General features: G+C 37.6%; 3 protein-coding genes across 5 annotated transcripts; all 3 read right to left on the bottom strand.

Moving 5' to 3' along the window:
• On the bottom strand, positions 1 to 1,559 carry LOC103430108 (mitogen-activated protein kinase kinase kinase 18). Its single transcript, XM_008368239.4, has one exon. It carries the CDS (start codon positions 1,483 to 1,485, stop codon positions 1 to 3), a length of 1,485 nt encoding a protein of 494 aa, XP_008366461.3. The 5' UTR covers positions 1,486 to 1,559.
• A 3,403-nt stretch (positions 1,560 to 4,962) lies between these two features.
• Positions 4,963 to 9,808, bottom strand: LOC103430083 (aspartic proteinase A1-like). Its single transcript, XM_008368217.3, has 14 exons — positions 9,607 to 9,808; positions 8,560 to 8,937; positions 8,387 to 8,447; positions 8,162 to 8,256; positions 7,970 to 8,082; positions 7,665 to 7,833; positions 7,538 to 7,577; positions 7,370 to 7,434; positions 6,749 to 6,862; positions 6,558 to 6,622; positions 6,223 to 6,379; positions 6,025 to 6,144; positions 5,756 to 5,844; positions 4,963 to 5,344 (listed from the first exon to the last, which is right to left on the bottom strand). The coding sequence occupies exons 2-14, from the start codon at positions 8,929 to 8,931 to the stop codon at positions 5,260 to 5,262; spliced, it is 1,545 nt and encodes a 514-aa protein (XP_008366439.2). The 5' UTR covers positions 8,932 to 8,937; positions 9,607 to 9,808; the 3' UTR covers positions 4,963 to 5,259.
• Positions 9,809 to 11,066: 1,258 nt separating this feature from the next.
• On the bottom strand, positions 11,067 to 15,218 carry LOC103430107 (probable WRKY transcription factor 31). Of its 3 annotated transcripts, none has more exons than XM_008368238.4 (6): positions 14,710 to 15,218; positions 14,479 to 14,583; positions 14,132 to 14,290; positions 13,616 to 14,026; positions 11,980 to 12,093; positions 11,067 to 11,855 (listed from the first exon to the last, which is right to left on the bottom strand). In XM_008368238.4, exons 1-6 carry the CDS (start codon positions 14,947 to 14,949, stop codon positions 11,259 to 11,261), a joined length of 1,626 nt encoding a protein of 541 aa, XP_008366460.2. In that variant the 5' UTR covers positions 14,950 to 15,218; the 3' UTR covers positions 11,067 to 11,258. The 3 variants fall into 3 exon arrangements, with proteins under 3 accessions (XP_008366460.2, XP_070664976.1, XP_017186358.2); XM_070808875.1 differs by having other exon boundaries at positions 14,132 to 14,191; XM_017330869.3 differs by having other exon boundaries at positions 14,716 to 15,218.
• Between the last annotated feature and the right edge of the window lie 1,413 nt (positions 15,219 to 16,631).

Genomic DNA, 16,631 nt, shown 5'->3' with positions numbered 1-16,631 from the left:
TCAACTATGAAACTTTGACAATTCAAGTTTGAGACCTCTTCTAGTATTGGGAGCAGCAGGATCGCTAAACGGGTAGCTAGTCGGTGATTTGTCAATGCTATAGGCTTGTCGCCCTTGGAAGTTGGAACTACTAAAACTAAAACAAAATAGAAAAGAAACTCCACTAATGTTACTTTGGCAGGCAAAACTAAGACACGAATGATAACAATGGGAGTGAATAAAATCATAATTCTGATTATCTGATTCAATTTCAAGATGGTATGATACAAAATAATCTTCTATCACACTATTACTAATCATAAATTCAAAATCTAAATCCTCATCGGAGTTTAAACTCTCAGTCTCTTCAAGAACAATTGAAGCCACAGTTGAAGAAGTTGCAGCAAAAACTTCATCGTCTGAGACGACATTGTTGTTTGCAACATCCAAGTTTTCGAGTTCTTCGTCGCCATTGCTTCTAACAGTTGACCAACTTTCGTCAAATTCCCAATTGGGTGCATATGAAGATGTCGAAAATCCAATCAGTTTCTTGATCCTTTCTGTTGGAGAATTCAAACAAACACCTTCAACCTCAACAGATTGCAATCCCGTTGGACTTTCAGATCCTTCAAATGAATCCCAAAGGCCTTGATCCAACACACTAATTGGAGACCCCATTACTTGCTCTGTATTGAACTTGGACCCCAAATGCTCTTCCAGAAATGGATGCTCAAGAAGCTGCTTAGCTGTCCACCTCTCTCTTGGATCTTTCATCAAACACTTGCTCAAGAAATCCTTACCCTTGCTCGAAAGTCGGCTTGGAATCTCCGGTACCTCACCGGAGAACCCAATCCGGTAGATAGCTGAAACCGGATCATTTATCTCCGGCCAAGGCCCGCCACCGGTTGCCATTTCTATAATTGTGCACCCTAGAGCCCATATGTCAGCCCCAAACCCCTGCTCCTCGCCGCGAGCAACCTCTGGCGCCATAAACACCGGCGTACCCGAAATAGTAGCACTTGCCTCGACAGAGTATTCGTCCTCTGCAACTCCTTGTACCAATTTAGCACAACCCAAATCGGCAATTTTGGCGCTCTCTTCGGTCGCCAAAATGTTTTGGCTCTTGATGTCACAATGTACCAACTTATTCTCATGCAAATACTCCAATCCTTGCACAATTTGATGTGTGTACAGTTGGATCATGGCCTCCTCTAGCGGCCCTCCCCGCCTCCGAATCGCATCGAAAAGCGTGCCGCCGGATACGTACTCCATGCAGAGATTGTACATATGCTCGTTGTTTTCAATGCTAACATTGCAGCCCAAGTACTTAACTATATGGGGGCAACTTAGCTTGGACAAGAAACATTGCTCCTTCTGCAAAAAAGACGAGCTGGAGAGCTCGGTAGACTTCACCGCAAATCGTTCGCCGGAGATGGTGCTGGTGGCGAGGGAGACTGTGGCAGTGGAGCCGCGGCCGACGGTCGGTCCTCGGGTCCAGTGCTCCATGGCAGAAGAGAAAATGTGAGAGTTTTGAGTTTTATGTTTGGTGGCGATTTTTGAAATGTATGCCTGAATGGCTAAATGCTCATTATTTATACGTGACATTGGGGTTGGGGGGTCCAAAAAGTAAACCCCAAAAGTATATAAAATAAGATGTTAATTAACCAGATAATTAACTGTTAAAGCTTCTTGTAATCGAGCCACGTGGCAAAAGGAGAGGGGCGTTTGACAGCTCTGGCCGTCTTGGAGCGCAGTTACTTAGGCTTGTAATAACGCCACCCACATGGCGACACATGAAGCCACATGCCAAGATTGCGGGCTTAAGAGGAGATTATGGGGGGAAGAGGGGAATATGCTGCTTAAGTGCTTTTGCGTTTTGGAGAAGTCGGCATTCTTTTTTTTTTTCGGCGGCGCCAAAAAGTACTTAACAAACCTCTAGATGCATCGTCTTTCTCTTTCAACGCGGTTTTTGAATATTTTTTCTTTCAGTGTGAATGGAGCTTACTTTTGCACTATGACTTGCTCTACATGGGTTGAATGAGTTCACACTCCTTCACACTCCTCCGGAATCTATGTAAAATGGATTAATGAGATAACGTTGTTTAGGTTTGTGATTAGGTTGATCGAGTCTACCGGTTTTGTCGTTGTCCATACACGTAAAGAAATTTTCAACTGATATCGAATCTATCGTAAAATTCATATATGTTTACGTACACAATTGATGTTAAGATTTAATGAGTTCAAACTGTTAAACTGCGATAATAGTGAAAAATATGTGAAATGTGATGACATGTGTTCTTAAGTGACGGCTTGTTCTCTAATCTTGTGACCTTATGTCAACGCTATTAAATTTCTTTTTGGGGCTTGTGGAAACTTGAGAGCGAAACCAGCACAATACTTGACAATGTGAAATTGAAGATTCATAGTACTGGGGCATTAATATGAATATTCAACCTATATTAATGTACATAAAGAATTTGAGGTAAGGTCAACTAAACTAGAAAGCTTCTAATCCAACCGAATTATAAATTTTTAATCCAAAAAACTCGTAGCTTAAGCCGTCAGCACTTGCTCATACATTTGAAATCCAGTATTCTAATACAGGTGATGTTAGCAACCTTCTCGTTTTACCTTCTCAACTCTCATTCTCATTCTACAATGTTACTTAATTATTAAAACTGTCTACTTTTCATATCACTCTTTAAAGATCATTTACGAAAAATATCAAAAATATCAGAAATTGTTTAACCGTTGGACCACTGTTTGTTTTCAAATTTCAATGTTAGATGATTCCAACATTATCAATTTGAATCCTCCCTGGTAATTATTCTTGGTGCAAGAAAGTGGCATAAGTGGTATCACAACGTGAAGGAAGGAAATTAAAAAAAAAAATAAAAAATTGATCCAATCTGTCGGTGCGTAGAGAAGTCTGAGGGGGCAAGGCACTGAAAACTTATCTCCTTTACAGCTATATAAGCACACAGAGATACCAGAGAGAGAGAGAGACCCACATTACCAAACTATGTCTTCCCAAATTTACCCGTCTTCTTTTCCCCCCTGTTTTTTTCTTCAAACCGGTCAGCTTGTGAAGAAAGGGACCAACCGCCCAACCCATATTGGATAGCACTGGCTTTTTTGCTTATTTGAATTTTCAGTACAGCTCGAGTTTAGGCAAAGTTAATGAGCATGCTTTAAGCTGCATTCACATTCTAGAGTACATCGGTGACATAAATTGCTGAATTTAACGGTTGGATGTGCGCTAAAGAATTAAGGGATTTAACGAGTACAATCTCATTCTTCAAAAATTCACATGCTAATATATGCCTTCATAAAAAGAAGAATACATACCAGAAAATTCCCCATAAGCTCTAGCTCTAAATTTAACATCAACATATCAATCACGTCTCATTCTTCGAAAATTTTAGACTACAACAATGACATACGATGCCGAATTTAACGATTAGATGTGCGTTGAAAAATTCAAAAAATATATAACCAGTAGATCCGAACTACTTAAACTACGATGTGTAGAGGAGCCCTCATTCTTTTAAGTGAATCCAAATTAAAGTTGTTTTGATATAATACTGATATACTATAAAATAGGAGAGTGCATCTTGGTCACATTTTTGCCTGGTCAAGAAGCAACCAAATATTCACTACTTTGGGAATAAAACGTTTCTTAGCTAAGTAGCTAGGTAGCTTTACGAACAAACGTTACCATGTGATGAGGTCACATTTACAACTACAAATGAAATGAATGCTATGAGGCTTTGGCCTTACTGTATTGCCTTCACTACATACTGCTGGAAATTCAGACATCCCATGTGAAAATCTACTCTCCTTCAATCTCCATTCGAATTTTAATCACATTCACAACGCATGGGTTTTAATGAACTATTCCCAATATTTTTTTAAGCAGGAAATGTGAATTTCTTGAGGGGCTACTCTCTTGCTACTTTATGTTAGATCTAAAGATAAGGGAGAAGTTTTCCCTTTTTGTCTATCTTACATCACACCCAACACTATTCTAGATAAGATCTTCACTTTACATCAAATAAAATTTCACGATTCCTCGTTTGCTCGTCTCTACTCATCATGTTTAGTCTTGTCGTTATCATTCACCACGCTCCCGCATGACTCAATCTCGGGCCTATATAGGGATAAAATGATCCTAACTGCATCTTGAAATGCTATTAACTCTTTAATTAAACAACGTTATAGAGCGAATCCACAAGCGATCTCATCTCTTGCAAAAAAAATAGGATCCTCTCAATCGTCTTAATTTTAATTGGTTTCTAATCTCTGCCCCCATCAATCCCAATCCATGAGCTTGATGCTTTCATAACTTGGTTAGAAGATGCATCCCTTGCCAACTAAAATTTGTTTATGCTTTATGCATTGCCCCTTTTTATTGTTTCTTTTCTTATGAAGGAAACTCTTTAGTCAGCGGCAAACCGAAAGAACCAAAACGATAACATACGAAACTAGATCTACAAAACAGACGATTGCACAGGAATAATAAATCAGTTTTCAGGGTAACTATATATTCTGAAATTTTTAAGGGAACTTTAACGAAAAGCACCCGGTACTGTTCACTTTAACGAAAAACCACATTTTTACACTAAAAAGTCAATCCTGATACTATTCACTTTACCCTTTATTTTGTCCTTATCATTCAAACTCAAAGTTTTCAAGCCTTTTTCATTAGTTTTCCTAATTTTTAATCGTTAAATCGCTCCATAGGGTTTTAGAATCTAAAATTTGAAACTCGGGGAATCCCGGGATATCAACTCAACTAATCCTCAAGGGCACACGTAGAACGCCAAAATTGAACAGCCAGGGCAAGGCAATGAGAAACAGCCTAACAGAAGTGTATCACGTATGCATCCACGAGAAGTCGACCATAAGACCTATATAAATCTTGAGCATTCAGTAAGTTACAGGGCAGGAAATCAAGTTCCCCATTAGACTAACGACAAGACGTTTCAAGGGGGCAACAAAGCTTACATAGTACAGTGGCACAAACGTAAGTACATGTATATAAACGATCGATCAAATGTATCGCATATGAAAAGAGTGTCGGAAAGTATCCACTTTCTCAGTCTCAGAGCAACGTTGAAAATACATCGGAATAAAGGCCACACACTGGTATATTTACATGCAATTATGATTCACTGGTTACTCCCAGACCCAGTACTAGATAGGATACTCTGAAACTCCAATATGTAAAAGTGAGAATAAGCGAGGAGCACAAGCTGCACATGCGAAGCTAATATTTATCTATGCAGCTTCCGCAAAACCGATTCTCTCATTGCCATAGTCAAACACAGTATGATAGCGACCCATGAATACATCTCCCAAGATCCTGTCACAAAAAACAAAACATTAGTAATTTCCTTTCGAGTCGCTCTCTTGCCAACAAGAAAGAAAGGATCATGCAACCAACGAACTTCACAACTTCCATTGGAGAAACAAAAGTATATCACCACAATTATCTTGACAAAAGCAAGAGGATCGTAAAACTGAGGGGTAATTTGTTTGCGGTCACAAAGATATTTCAATGTTAGGATTAGGTCAATGAAGAGAAATTTTAGCGAGCGATATTTACTTTAGTTGGAGAAGAAAATTGTTTTATTGACCTTAGTTGAAGAGGAAGATTGTTTTCCATCGACGATATTAGAATTGAGATGTCCATCAAATTATACCAACATATGAAATATTTATTGACCCAAACAAAATTCCTAAATAGAAGTCTATAATAGATGGCAGATTGTACCAGAGAGGTCCGCGGGGAGGTGGGACATCCAAAGCAGTAAATCCACTAATGCATTGTGCTACATCTCCCTCGCCTACCTTGAGCACATACTGATTTCCATAAAAAAAAAAACATGAAAGAAATATATTAGTAATGCAATCAAGTAAGCCACCGTTAATACTGTGCATGTACAGACAGGTCAGTGGCTGGAAGAGATAACACAAGATACACCGTCAAACATAACTTTAAGTGTCAGAACAATGAAAGCATATCTAAACATTATATGGCACCTGCTCAGGGGTGAGATCAAATGTTCTTCCACCAATTGTAAAGGAAACATTGGGCATGGAAGACAAACCACCACAATCAACTGCAGATTCTCCCATTGGGCTAGGCAACCGTTCGCAGAGCTGCATTTACAAACCAGATTATGAGCAAACCACAAAATAGCAACCTAGAGAAACATATCCGAGAAAGGGTAACTTCACCTGATTCACATAGTCAAGAATTCGTTCCTGTGTCTGATTCTGCTTGAGCTGGTTTTGCATCCATACAACCGTCATCTCACAAGCAGAACACGTCGCATCAGATAAGCCACCAGAAACCTTGTGAGCGTTCTCCTCCACAACACTCTTGATTCCAATACTGACCAGTCAAATTGGCAAAAATAAATAAACAGAGTGCACTGGAAATACAATAAATTATATAGATGACAAACTGATTGAAGAAACAAATACATGTATCATAAGTAGCCTTGTTATTGTTAAGATAGTTCAAAGCAAACATATTTCTATCATATCCCTCAAACCAAAGTGAGTCTAACCTAACACCACGAGTCCCATCGAATGAGCACAAACCAATCTTAGAGCAGATTTTCGCTGGTTGATCCTGCCAAAATAAAGGTAATAAATACAGTTACTTAGAAATCAACAAGTACGTATATAAATCTCCTCGAGTTCCCCAAACCAAGCTTTTGATTGATTTTACATAACAATGGGAGCATAGAAATTGTACCTTTGCTAAAATTCTCTCAATTATGGTTTCCCCATATTGTGCAACTACAGTCTTGCACTCTTGACTTACAATCCCAGAGGCTCCAATGGCATGATTAAGTTCAGTGATAATAGTCTGTAAATGAGAAACAACGCACAACAAATAAAAAACAAACAATAAACACGTAAACATGCACATCCACACGCAAATACGTTAACCCTCAAACCAGGAACAGACTCAAAGTTACAACAAAATATGTTGTAAAAAATAATTGATTTTCCTCGTCTAAAGAATAATCAATCAATAGGAAAGCAATAACAGCTGAAGTACCAGCTCAAAATCCAAGGGCACCGTATGTTTCCACTATAAAATAGAAAAATTAGAGAATAAAATTTGCATGGATTGATGAGAAACCCACAATTGAAAACAACATTTTAAAAAAAAAAAAAAAAACCAGAAAGAAAAGGACTGCATCCCCATATATGATGTGCAACACAATAACACCACGAAAATGAATAGAATTCCTCTTAGAGGAGATGCATTAAGGCCACCCTTAACAAATTCTGAACTATCTTCTTAAGTAAAACGGAGACTGTTCGACTCCAGAACAAAAAAAACACATAATAACACACAAATACGCACCGTTGGGCCAACCAACAAAGAAGTTCCAGAATCAGCAATTGCCGAACAGCCATCAGCACAAAATCCTGAAATAGGTATGTTTACATCAGCTAGAAGTCAATAAAATCGTACTAAACAAATATCATGTATAAGAAAGAAGAAAGCAAATATAAAATATCTTTCACTTACCAGTAGTTTGACCATCAATCATAACATCACCCATGTCAAACTGCCAACAAGAGCAATAGAGTGGGCAATATTAGAATTTTTTCACAAACTCGATTTTTATCACACAATGAACGTTCAGAACACCAACCTGCCAATAGCCTTTCTGTGTAACAGGAACATATGTGTGCTTTCCCTTGTAGTGATTGGGGTCCACTCCACCAAAAACAATTTCACCTCCTTCTTCTTCGTCAGCATTACGGTTAAACCAGAATGAGAAAACTGGTTCCTTCAGGAGACCCTGATTGACCATGTTATACCTGCAGAACTCCTATAGTTAGAATTCTCAGAAAATGAAACCTGTGCTGTTAACTTACCTTGGGAGTCAATGACACACAACCTTCAGGACTAAACAAAGCAGAAACTCATAATAACAACACAGGAGACACAACGTACCACACAGGTACAGCATTTCCAACTGAAATCTCTTGAAATCCAAGTCCAAGTATGCCATCAAATTTGGCTACCAGGAATGTGATGCCGGGTTCCTTTGTTGCCTCAATAAATTCCTGAAACAAACCGCCTGTGTTAGTAAGGGCAAACCACCAACATGAAGTTCAATGTGTATGACTAAAATGCTAAACTAACCTGATCTTTAACCACAAGATCACCAACTGTTACATGATCTTCACTAAAGAACCCAGAAATAGCTCCCGTTCCGTACTGGATGGCTGCAGGCTTACCTGCATAATGGAAGAAACCAGAATATCGTCTCTTGTCATGAAAAGGAAAATTCCACCAACGAGTACATGCATTAACCCTTGGACTAACAACAATAAAATAGAATAAACAATCATGCTGACAGAAACAAACCATTTTTGTTGTAGGTGCTCGAACTGCTTGACTTGTATTTCGGATGTAAATAGCACGCAATCTGCACTCATATTCAAAATAGTTACATTGTCTCCAATCTAACATCACGAAGAGAGGAAATTAAATTATTAATAACATATAAAGGATAACAAAACTAAGACAAAGAAACTCACCGAGAAATAACACTTAGATGAAGGCACCCACAAATTTGAACTACCAGTATCAAATATCACAGTGAACTTCTGAGGGGGAGTGCCAATACCAATCTCACCAAAGTATTGAGCATCCATGTAATTCTTGAGAGATACAATATCAATGTCCTCAGAATCAGCCAAATTCCCACCCAGACGATACTTTTGGAGAGCAGCTCTCAGAGCCTCTCCTTCATTGGAATCAATCTGGGAAGCAACCCTGTTATTTTGATCAAGTTTCCTCTTTTTGAGACCAATCCGGAGCAACCCATCATTGGACTCGCAGAAAACCAACGGACACAAGAAGAAGCACAGAAAGAGCGTCGCTGTAACAGATTTGAGTTTGGTTTCCATGTTTAACTGCATGCAGAAAAAAAAAAAAAAAATCCGTCTCCTTAATTGACCAAAAAAAAAAAAAAAACCATCAATCACCAAAACATATCCATTCTAAACCCTTGTTGACGAAAATAAAAAAAAAACCTCTAAGCCCTTAAACTAGTGAAACGCAATCACAACAGTACTCCACCGGAGTCACAGTCGAGTTTGCTCACAAACACATCAATCAAAAAATTCAACAAAAAAGCGTCGCAGACAGAAACCAGGTCATCGCTGTCTAACACTGCACTCTTTTACTTAATATTTTCTTCAACCACCGTTTATTTTCCTTGAAAATGAATAAAATTCGGATAAAAAGAACAAAATCAGAGTTCAAATTACAAAAAAGTCAGGTCAGCTCAGTTAAATAAACCCAATTTTCGTAATCAACCACAACCATATCAAATAAAACAAATACACAACGATTACTGATCAATTATGCACGAAATCAAAGTTTATCAGAACAAATTATAACGCAAACAGACAGAAAACATATCTCTAAAAAATTAAAAATAAATTCCCGAAAAACAAAAATCTATGGTACCTGTTGATCACTGCTTTGATAGAAACTACGGTTTCGAATTGAATTCCTAAAAAAAATTATAAATTGAAAGCGATAATTACAAAGGAAATTACAGGAAGAAAATGACTCACAGTATGTAGGCAGGAAGACGATGAGAAAGGAAAGGAGTGCGCTTTTCCCCCATACACTTCCCACTGGACAAGATATTTATATTTCCGTTTGGATTTCCAAAGCCGACAACTTTCAATCTCATACGTACACGTGTTCTTGATGACTGATCATCACGTCCGCAGAAGTCGTTTTATTCTTTTCGTGCAAGAGAGAATAACGAAGGAAAATGAGCTGTGCTCCTGTGTGGTGAAGACTACAGAGTCTGATGATTAGCTTTGGGTCCGTATGGCACAAGCCCATCTCAACTTCCATGATTCTTTCGGCCCAATGACTCAATGCTAAGTCTCAAGCGCAAGATAAATTGGCCCACTCTTTTGAGTTGAATATGGAGGAGCTTATACAATGTATTTTGTTTTAGGCCGTGTCTGATTAAAAATCAGATGATTGAAACATTAATAACTCATTTACGTAATCATAATTAAAATAGAGGAATTGAATTGATGAGGAATTGAAACGAGGAGGAATCAGAATTAGATTCTTGTTGAAGCTGTTTACTTATTAAAGTGAATGTACAGTACAAGGGAGTTGAAATTGATCAGCAACAATGCACATAGCTACTCGAACAACATGAAAGACGATATTGTAACTGATTATCAATGTCATATTTAACGACATTGCCTTCACGTATTAGGAATACAGTTAAATTAGATTTGATTAAGGTTAGCTTACTAGCTCTTGAAAGAGAATTGGTTTTCCACTAGTTAGTTTCTTTTGACCTCTCAAAATTAACTCCGAATTTGCAGGTTTTTAAAAAAAATTATACATTGTACATCCCTATATATGTACTTTCTTATTGTAGTTTTGTGTTGTATTTGTAACAGATTTGCGATAGAATTTCTACAAGCATTACTAATTTAATTGGAAATTTAAAGAAGTTTATTTTTTCCCAGAATCTTCAGCAAAAGAGTTTAAGAATATCTAGAACATTTCTAGCAACTTTGGTAGTGGCTTTAGAAAACATTAGGTTGGCAATTTTATAACCAAAATGTGATGAAAGAATTCCTACTTGATCGCGTTTGCTATCTCATTAGCTGTCTAACAAGTGACTGCATGCATAAAATAGATGCAAGGAGGGATCTCCATGTCTAATACCTTTGCTAGGGTAGATATAACCATTAGCCTTCCCATTAATAAGGAAGGACAAGGAAACAGAAAATATACAATCCATAACTAGATCAATCCAATAATTATCAAACCCAAACTTATCGTAGCAGCTCTTTCGAAATCAATAATTGTTAAGCCATTTGATTATTTGTACTTTATTTCAGCTTTGTGTACCATACCATGCGTTTTTGCATATTGTAGATGATCAGCGAGTTTTGAATTTAGACAGTTTTTGAAAGTATGACCTTTGAATGAAGATCTAATAAATATAAACGATTCCCATCATAAAATGCATTGTAGTTTTAACTTGTTTAAGTTGTAGAAAGATATTCATCCTTATTATAGAAACTCTATATAAGGCCATATGTACGATTTAAAATAAATTGGGGGAAAATTAAAAATAAATAAAAAGACATTGAATCAATGAGAGTCTTTTATTACACTCAAGCTAAATATCTAAGAATTGACTTCATATCCATATTTATCATTACCAATGAAAATGACTTATTCATGTATTGTTGCCACTATCGTTTCCTGGAGAAACATTGTTGTTGGTGTTATTGTTTGACTGAACATTGCCAACGATAGAGGTGATGGCTGCTACCAGAGCCGTTGTGAAATTAGGGTCAGCTGCGATGGCTGCTGTTGCTGCACTGACTTTGTCAGCCAGTGAGTGTGTAGTACTATCCAACCCCTGAAGGCTATTGAGAACCGAGAATTTGGGTTGGTTGTAAAGGGCTTGACCTAGAATTTGTGGCACAGACATAAGATTGTTGTGGGGAAAATTTGAAGGGTGCTGGTTTGGTTGGCCAAGTGGCATCTCTGAGGAAGTGGGAGTGCGAGTGAGGTCCAAGGTGACAGTAGGAAATGGGGCTGTAGCCGAAAGTGTTGCCAAGCTTGGTGGGCAGTTAGGCAATCCTGTTCTTGCTAGGAAGGTGTTTGAGCTTATTAGGCCATCGGCACTAGGATTTGAGCCTGATAGAAGCATTGATGCTGCTGCTGATGTAGTAGATGCCATGGCCATTGCAGCTGGAGGGAGTGGATGGTTGTGTTGACCTTCGTATGTTGTTATAAGTATTGTTCGATCTTCCGCACATCTTTGTACCTGGTAATGAGGAACCCAATTAGGTCCATTTGTTAGGAAAACTGATTTTCTCATGCCAAATTAATATTTTGACATGTTGTGTGTTATCAGACTGTTAATCTAAAAAGAAAAAAAAAAGGTGTACCTGTTTGCGAACTGGGCAACCAGTTGCCATAGTGCAACGATAATAAGCTCGAGGGCATGGATTTCCTTTAGCCATTTTCTGGCCATACTTTCTCCATTGGCATCCATCAGATATCTGCACGTTCGAATTTAATATTATGACTGCTAGGCTGTGTATTTGACTTTCTTCAAATAGCTAAGACAATCAAGACTAAGGTAGATATCGAGAGAAAAGATTATGAAATTCTTAAACGAGCCGTACACTTCTCTTGGTCTTATTGGTTTCTCTATCTTTGAATTATATTCCATCAGTTCATATTTTCTGCATCTTTTAGGGAATCAAGGTCTTTTTGAAATGTTCGAAAAAGGATATGTTTATATACAGGTATATATAATTTGTCATGCATCTGATTAGGAAAATTAATTTCAACGAGAGTGGATCATGGTGGGAGGGTAATTAATATTCTTTTGAGATTAATGTTGTCATATAAAAACTTATGTTTTAGATTGTAAATTTGGATCACCATGTGTATAGATAAGAATCAACTTGACCAATGAAACAATTACACAATTTGACAAATTAGGTAGCAAAAAAAAGATAGTCTAGCGAGAGAACATTTTACGAGTGAGGTAATATTTTAGGGTAAAGAGCCAAAATGGTCACTGAAATTTGCATAACTCATCACTTTGGTCTCTAACATTTCAAATCAATCAAAGTGGTCCCTGAGATTTGCATAACTCATTACTTTGGTCCCTAACATTTCAAATCAATCAAAGTGGTCCTTGCGATTGTCCACCATCCATCATTTTGGTCATTCCGTTAAAAACTCCGTTAAGTGTCCCGGAACTCTTGGCGGGAAGTTTGGGCAATTTTCAAAGCTTCGTAACTCAATCGTTTCTTAACCAAATTCGACCCATAATATATCAAAATGAAGATAGTAAAGTGTAGAATAATATTATACCTATTTTAAAGCCCAATGGATGCCGGAGATTGCCGGAAAATAGCCTCAAAGTTGACTGGTCTGAGAAAAAACTGGAAAACTCGTCGGAAACTGGGTAAATAGCCTCAAAGTGGCCTTGGACAGCCACTTTGGAGCTGTTTTCCGGCCAAACCACGGCGATATAGCCATCTAAAAAGGTACCATTCTCTTTTTCTTGTCGAAAAGTATGATTTTCATTTTTGAATCACTTGATTTCGTTGAGTACTGAAGAAGTTATGAATGTTTAAAATTTATCCCAGTTTCCGTGCGAGTTTTCCAGTTTTTCCTCAGACCAGTCAACTTTGAGGCTATTTTCCGGCTATCGCCAGCTACCGTTGGGCTTTCAAATATGTATAATCTTGTTCTACACTTTCCTATCTTCATTTTGATATATTATGGGTCGAATTTGATTAAGAAACGATTGAGTTACGAAACTTTGAAAATTGTCCAAACTTCCAGCCAAGAGCTCCGGGACACTAAACGAAGTTTTTAACGAAAGAACCAAAATGATGGATAGTGGACAATCTCAGGGACCACTTTGATTGATTTGAAATGTTAGGGACCAAAGTGATGAGTTATACAAATCTCAGAGACCATTTTGGCTATTAAGCCAATATTTTATGCATATACACACTCATCATATTAGTCAAGCAGAGGTCAAGGTAACGAGTTTCATACCATGGAAGCTTCAGATCGTGCTCGAACAGAAACCCGAGCTTTTTTAATCATGGATATGGTTTCGGATGAGGCTTGATCCACTTCCCTAGGAGGGCTCATCAACTTGGGAACCTTATTAGGAATCCACCCTTGAAATTCGTGGTCAGGGCTGTCTTCTGCCCCAGTAGTACTACTTCTTCCACTAATATCCCTGTGAACATGACTAGTACCCTTGCAGCACTCCATTGACTCGACTATGTTGTTTCGAGGGAACGACCCAGAACAATCTTGGGATCTGCAGCCTTCATGAGAACACTGTGAAAGCTCATCTTTCTCAGCCCTTCCCATATCCATAAATTGTCTTGGAGCAAGATTATTGAACTCGTTCATCAACTGCTTCTCTTTTAGTACCTCTGATCCATTTAAGTTCATCTAAAAAAAGCCATGAACGTGATGATATTAATAAAATTAATCAAAGACATAATTAATAAAGAAACGTAATTGAAAAATAATTTTGTATATTTGTTCTATATATACCTTGTGTTGTTCTGCAGCTTGTTGATCAGTCTTTTGATTTTTCAGTTTCACAAGGTGCACCTGCAACGCCTGGTAATTAGTGTTAACCTGATGAATCACACCTCTCAACCGTTGATTTTCTACATTCATACGGCCTAGTTCAGCTTGAAGAACTGCCAACTGCACCCAAAATATTATAACTTTTCACTTGAATATCGATCCAAATTAGGATCAAAATAGTTTATTATTTAAAAACACTTGCGGAAAAAAATTTATCAGAGAATATAGGAGTAGGAATAGCATCATCATATCGATTTTTCAAAGCTGAGAAGCAAAAACACTGACTAAATATTCTATGTTAGATGTACCTCATTTGTTCTATGCTTGTCTTCCATATTACGGGACGACGAAGTTCCAACATCCATGGATGATTTGTCGCTACTGGTGTATGTTGTAAGAAGATTCAATCCAGTCTATGATTATAAAAATTACAAAAAAAACAACAAACCCAATAGCACTAAAAGTCAGATGGTGTAAAAAAAATCAAAATATAGAAGTAGTCAATAATAAGTAACCAGCTATATATAGTGGTTTCACACATTTACGTCGGGTAGTTGCTTTTCTTGACCAACCCCGTGATGATCGCATTCTTCTTTAACTTCTGCCGTGTGATCTTTAGCTTCTTTCAAACGACCCTTATGAGCAAAGAAGTCTAATTCATCTACAACTCGCTTCCCATGATGATCGTGATCATCCGCCGTCTCGGGAGAAAGTACGACATGCTGTGCTTCAATTGATCTGCAGTTGTGAATAGAATGATCACTAGCTGCAGATTCCATGACGGATATTGTATACACGTAACGTTTAGATTAATTATAGGTTTGGTCTGCTGAGAGTGACGATGTTGGAGATGAAGACGATGACTGTGGTAGGAAGAATAACAAGAGCGAGCTATGGACAGGCAAGTCGTCGTCCTCCTTTGTCCACATAAATATTTAAAGGGTTTGGGGAAAGGAATAAGCACAAGAAGAGAGAGGGGGTAGTGAAGTTTGAAGTCATAGGAGATGCAACAGACTCGGCTTTAAAAGAGTTTGGACTAAGACCATGAGAAAATGAGTGAGATCTTGTACCAACAACATCATGAAATAATATGTATGGTAGAGAATAGAGGAGTGAGGTCAGGTGGTGCGTCAAGATACCACGTGGCTTTACAGTTTCAGGAGAGAGAGAGAGAGAGAGAGAGAGAGAGAGATGTCTGTTAGAATCATCTCATCAAAATATTATGTAGGTAAACAAAAAAAAGATACATAGAAGTTAAAAGCTGCATGAGAAACAAAGTGTACGTAGTAGAGATTTTCCAGATTTTAATTAAAGAATTGTAACATGCGATCGTAAAATAATAATTAACTGCATCATTAACATATAGCTTTGATTTGACCTTCGCCAAAAAAATTTAGTACATAATTAACGATAGTTAGTAGCACTACACCTACTGAAATTTACTACAAGTAATGGTAAAACTCATAGAAAAATTCCAAGGAAAAGAATAAACAGAGGTGGTTGAAATTTTGATAGTTTTCTTGGAGAAGAAAACAGAATATAGAGATAAGTGTTGTTTGTCAAAGAAGTGAGTTTGACTTATTCCCATGTATGCAATGCATCGTTCCTATTGGTCCGGCGCAATCCATGTGAGGGCGGAGAAGGGGCGGAGTCAACGATATAGACGGCCAAGCTTCCCTTGCGACTATACTGGGTCCTACGTATGTTGTTGTTTGATTGCCCACGTTTTCGTTTTGGATCAAAGACTAAAAGACAGACAGAAGAGAAGGTGGTGTAGTAATTTTGGTGTTCCAATATTCCAATATTGTCATTGTATAGTCACTCGATGATTCGCGTGAAATGTGATGGAACCTTAAAATAAGATAATATGGGAGGTGAGACAATGAAGTGTATGTATATATACGCACACATTTATAATTGGTCAAAAAGAAAATGTGCAAAATGAATGTGATTTTTCAATGTCGGTAATACTATTTGATACCTTTGTCCTTAGTAACAAACCTTAAGTCCTATGTAGTAAACCTTAAACATAACACAAGTGTTACAATGCGTGTTAACTTATAAAGCAACTCACGCCGTTTATTGTCACAGACTTGTTTCATACCAAATAATTACCAACTAACTTGAAGTGAGAAATGGGTTTTTTTATATGACCCTTAGGAAACTAGGTTATATCAGTGAGCCGTATCGTCATTTAGCTGAGGTCAGGTGTTTGTTAGGCTTAAGCAGTAGTGTTGTCGATACATGACCTAGACAGTAGTGGTTCTTATAACAGTGGTAGCTCTAGGACCATGAGAGTAAATAATACTGAAGAAGTAACGGTTTATAAAAAATGACTTGAAAATTGAAACATACCTAAAGTCCGTGTATATGATATATACAATAAAGGATTGTATGAATTTAGATTTGACTAGTCAACTAAGATGGTTGAAAAAAGGGTCTCTGTCAATGGTGTTAGTGC

Source organism: Malus domestica, chromosome 11, assembly GCF_042453785.1.
Source record: "Malus domestica chromosome 11, GDT2T_hap1".
NCBI lineage: Eukaryota > Viridiplantae > Streptophyta > Magnoliopsida > Rosales > Rosaceae > Malus > Malus domestica.
The sequence above is the reverse complement of the archived record's forward strand: the minus strand, read 5'-3'. Positions and strand labels throughout refer to the sequence as shown.

Excerpts from the sequence above, each read along its gene's own strand:
- LOC103430108 (XM_008368239.4), bottom strand. The coding sequence starts at position 1,485 with ATGGAGCACTGGACCCGAGGACCGACCGTCGGCCGCGGCTCCACTGCC.
- LOC103430083 (XM_008368217.3), bottom strand. The coding sequence starts at position 8,931 with ATGGAAACCAAACTCAAATCTGTTACAGCGACGCTCTTTCTGTGCTTC. Across the intron at positions 7,435-7,537 it reads GATTGATGGTCAAACTACTG|GATTTTGTGCTGATGGCTGT; the intron begins GTAAGTGAAAGA and ends TACCTATTTCAG. Across the intron at positions 5,845-6,024 it reads TTGATCTCACCCCTGAGCAG|TATGTGCTCAAGGTAGGCGA; the intron begins GTGCCATATAAT and ends TATGGAAATCAG.
- LOC103430107 (XM_008368238.4), bottom strand. The coding sequence starts at position 14,949 with ATGGAATCTGCAGCTAGTGATCATTCTATTCACAACTGCAGATCAATT. Across the intron at positions 14,584-14,709 it reads AGCAACTACCCGACGTAAAT|ACTGGATTGAATCTTCTTAC; the intron begins GTGTGAAACCAC and ends TTATAATCATAG. Across the intron at positions 12,094-13,615 it reads CACGATCTGAAGCTTCCATG|ATATCTGATGGATGCCAATG; the intron begins GTATGAAACTCG and ends TCGAACGTGCAG.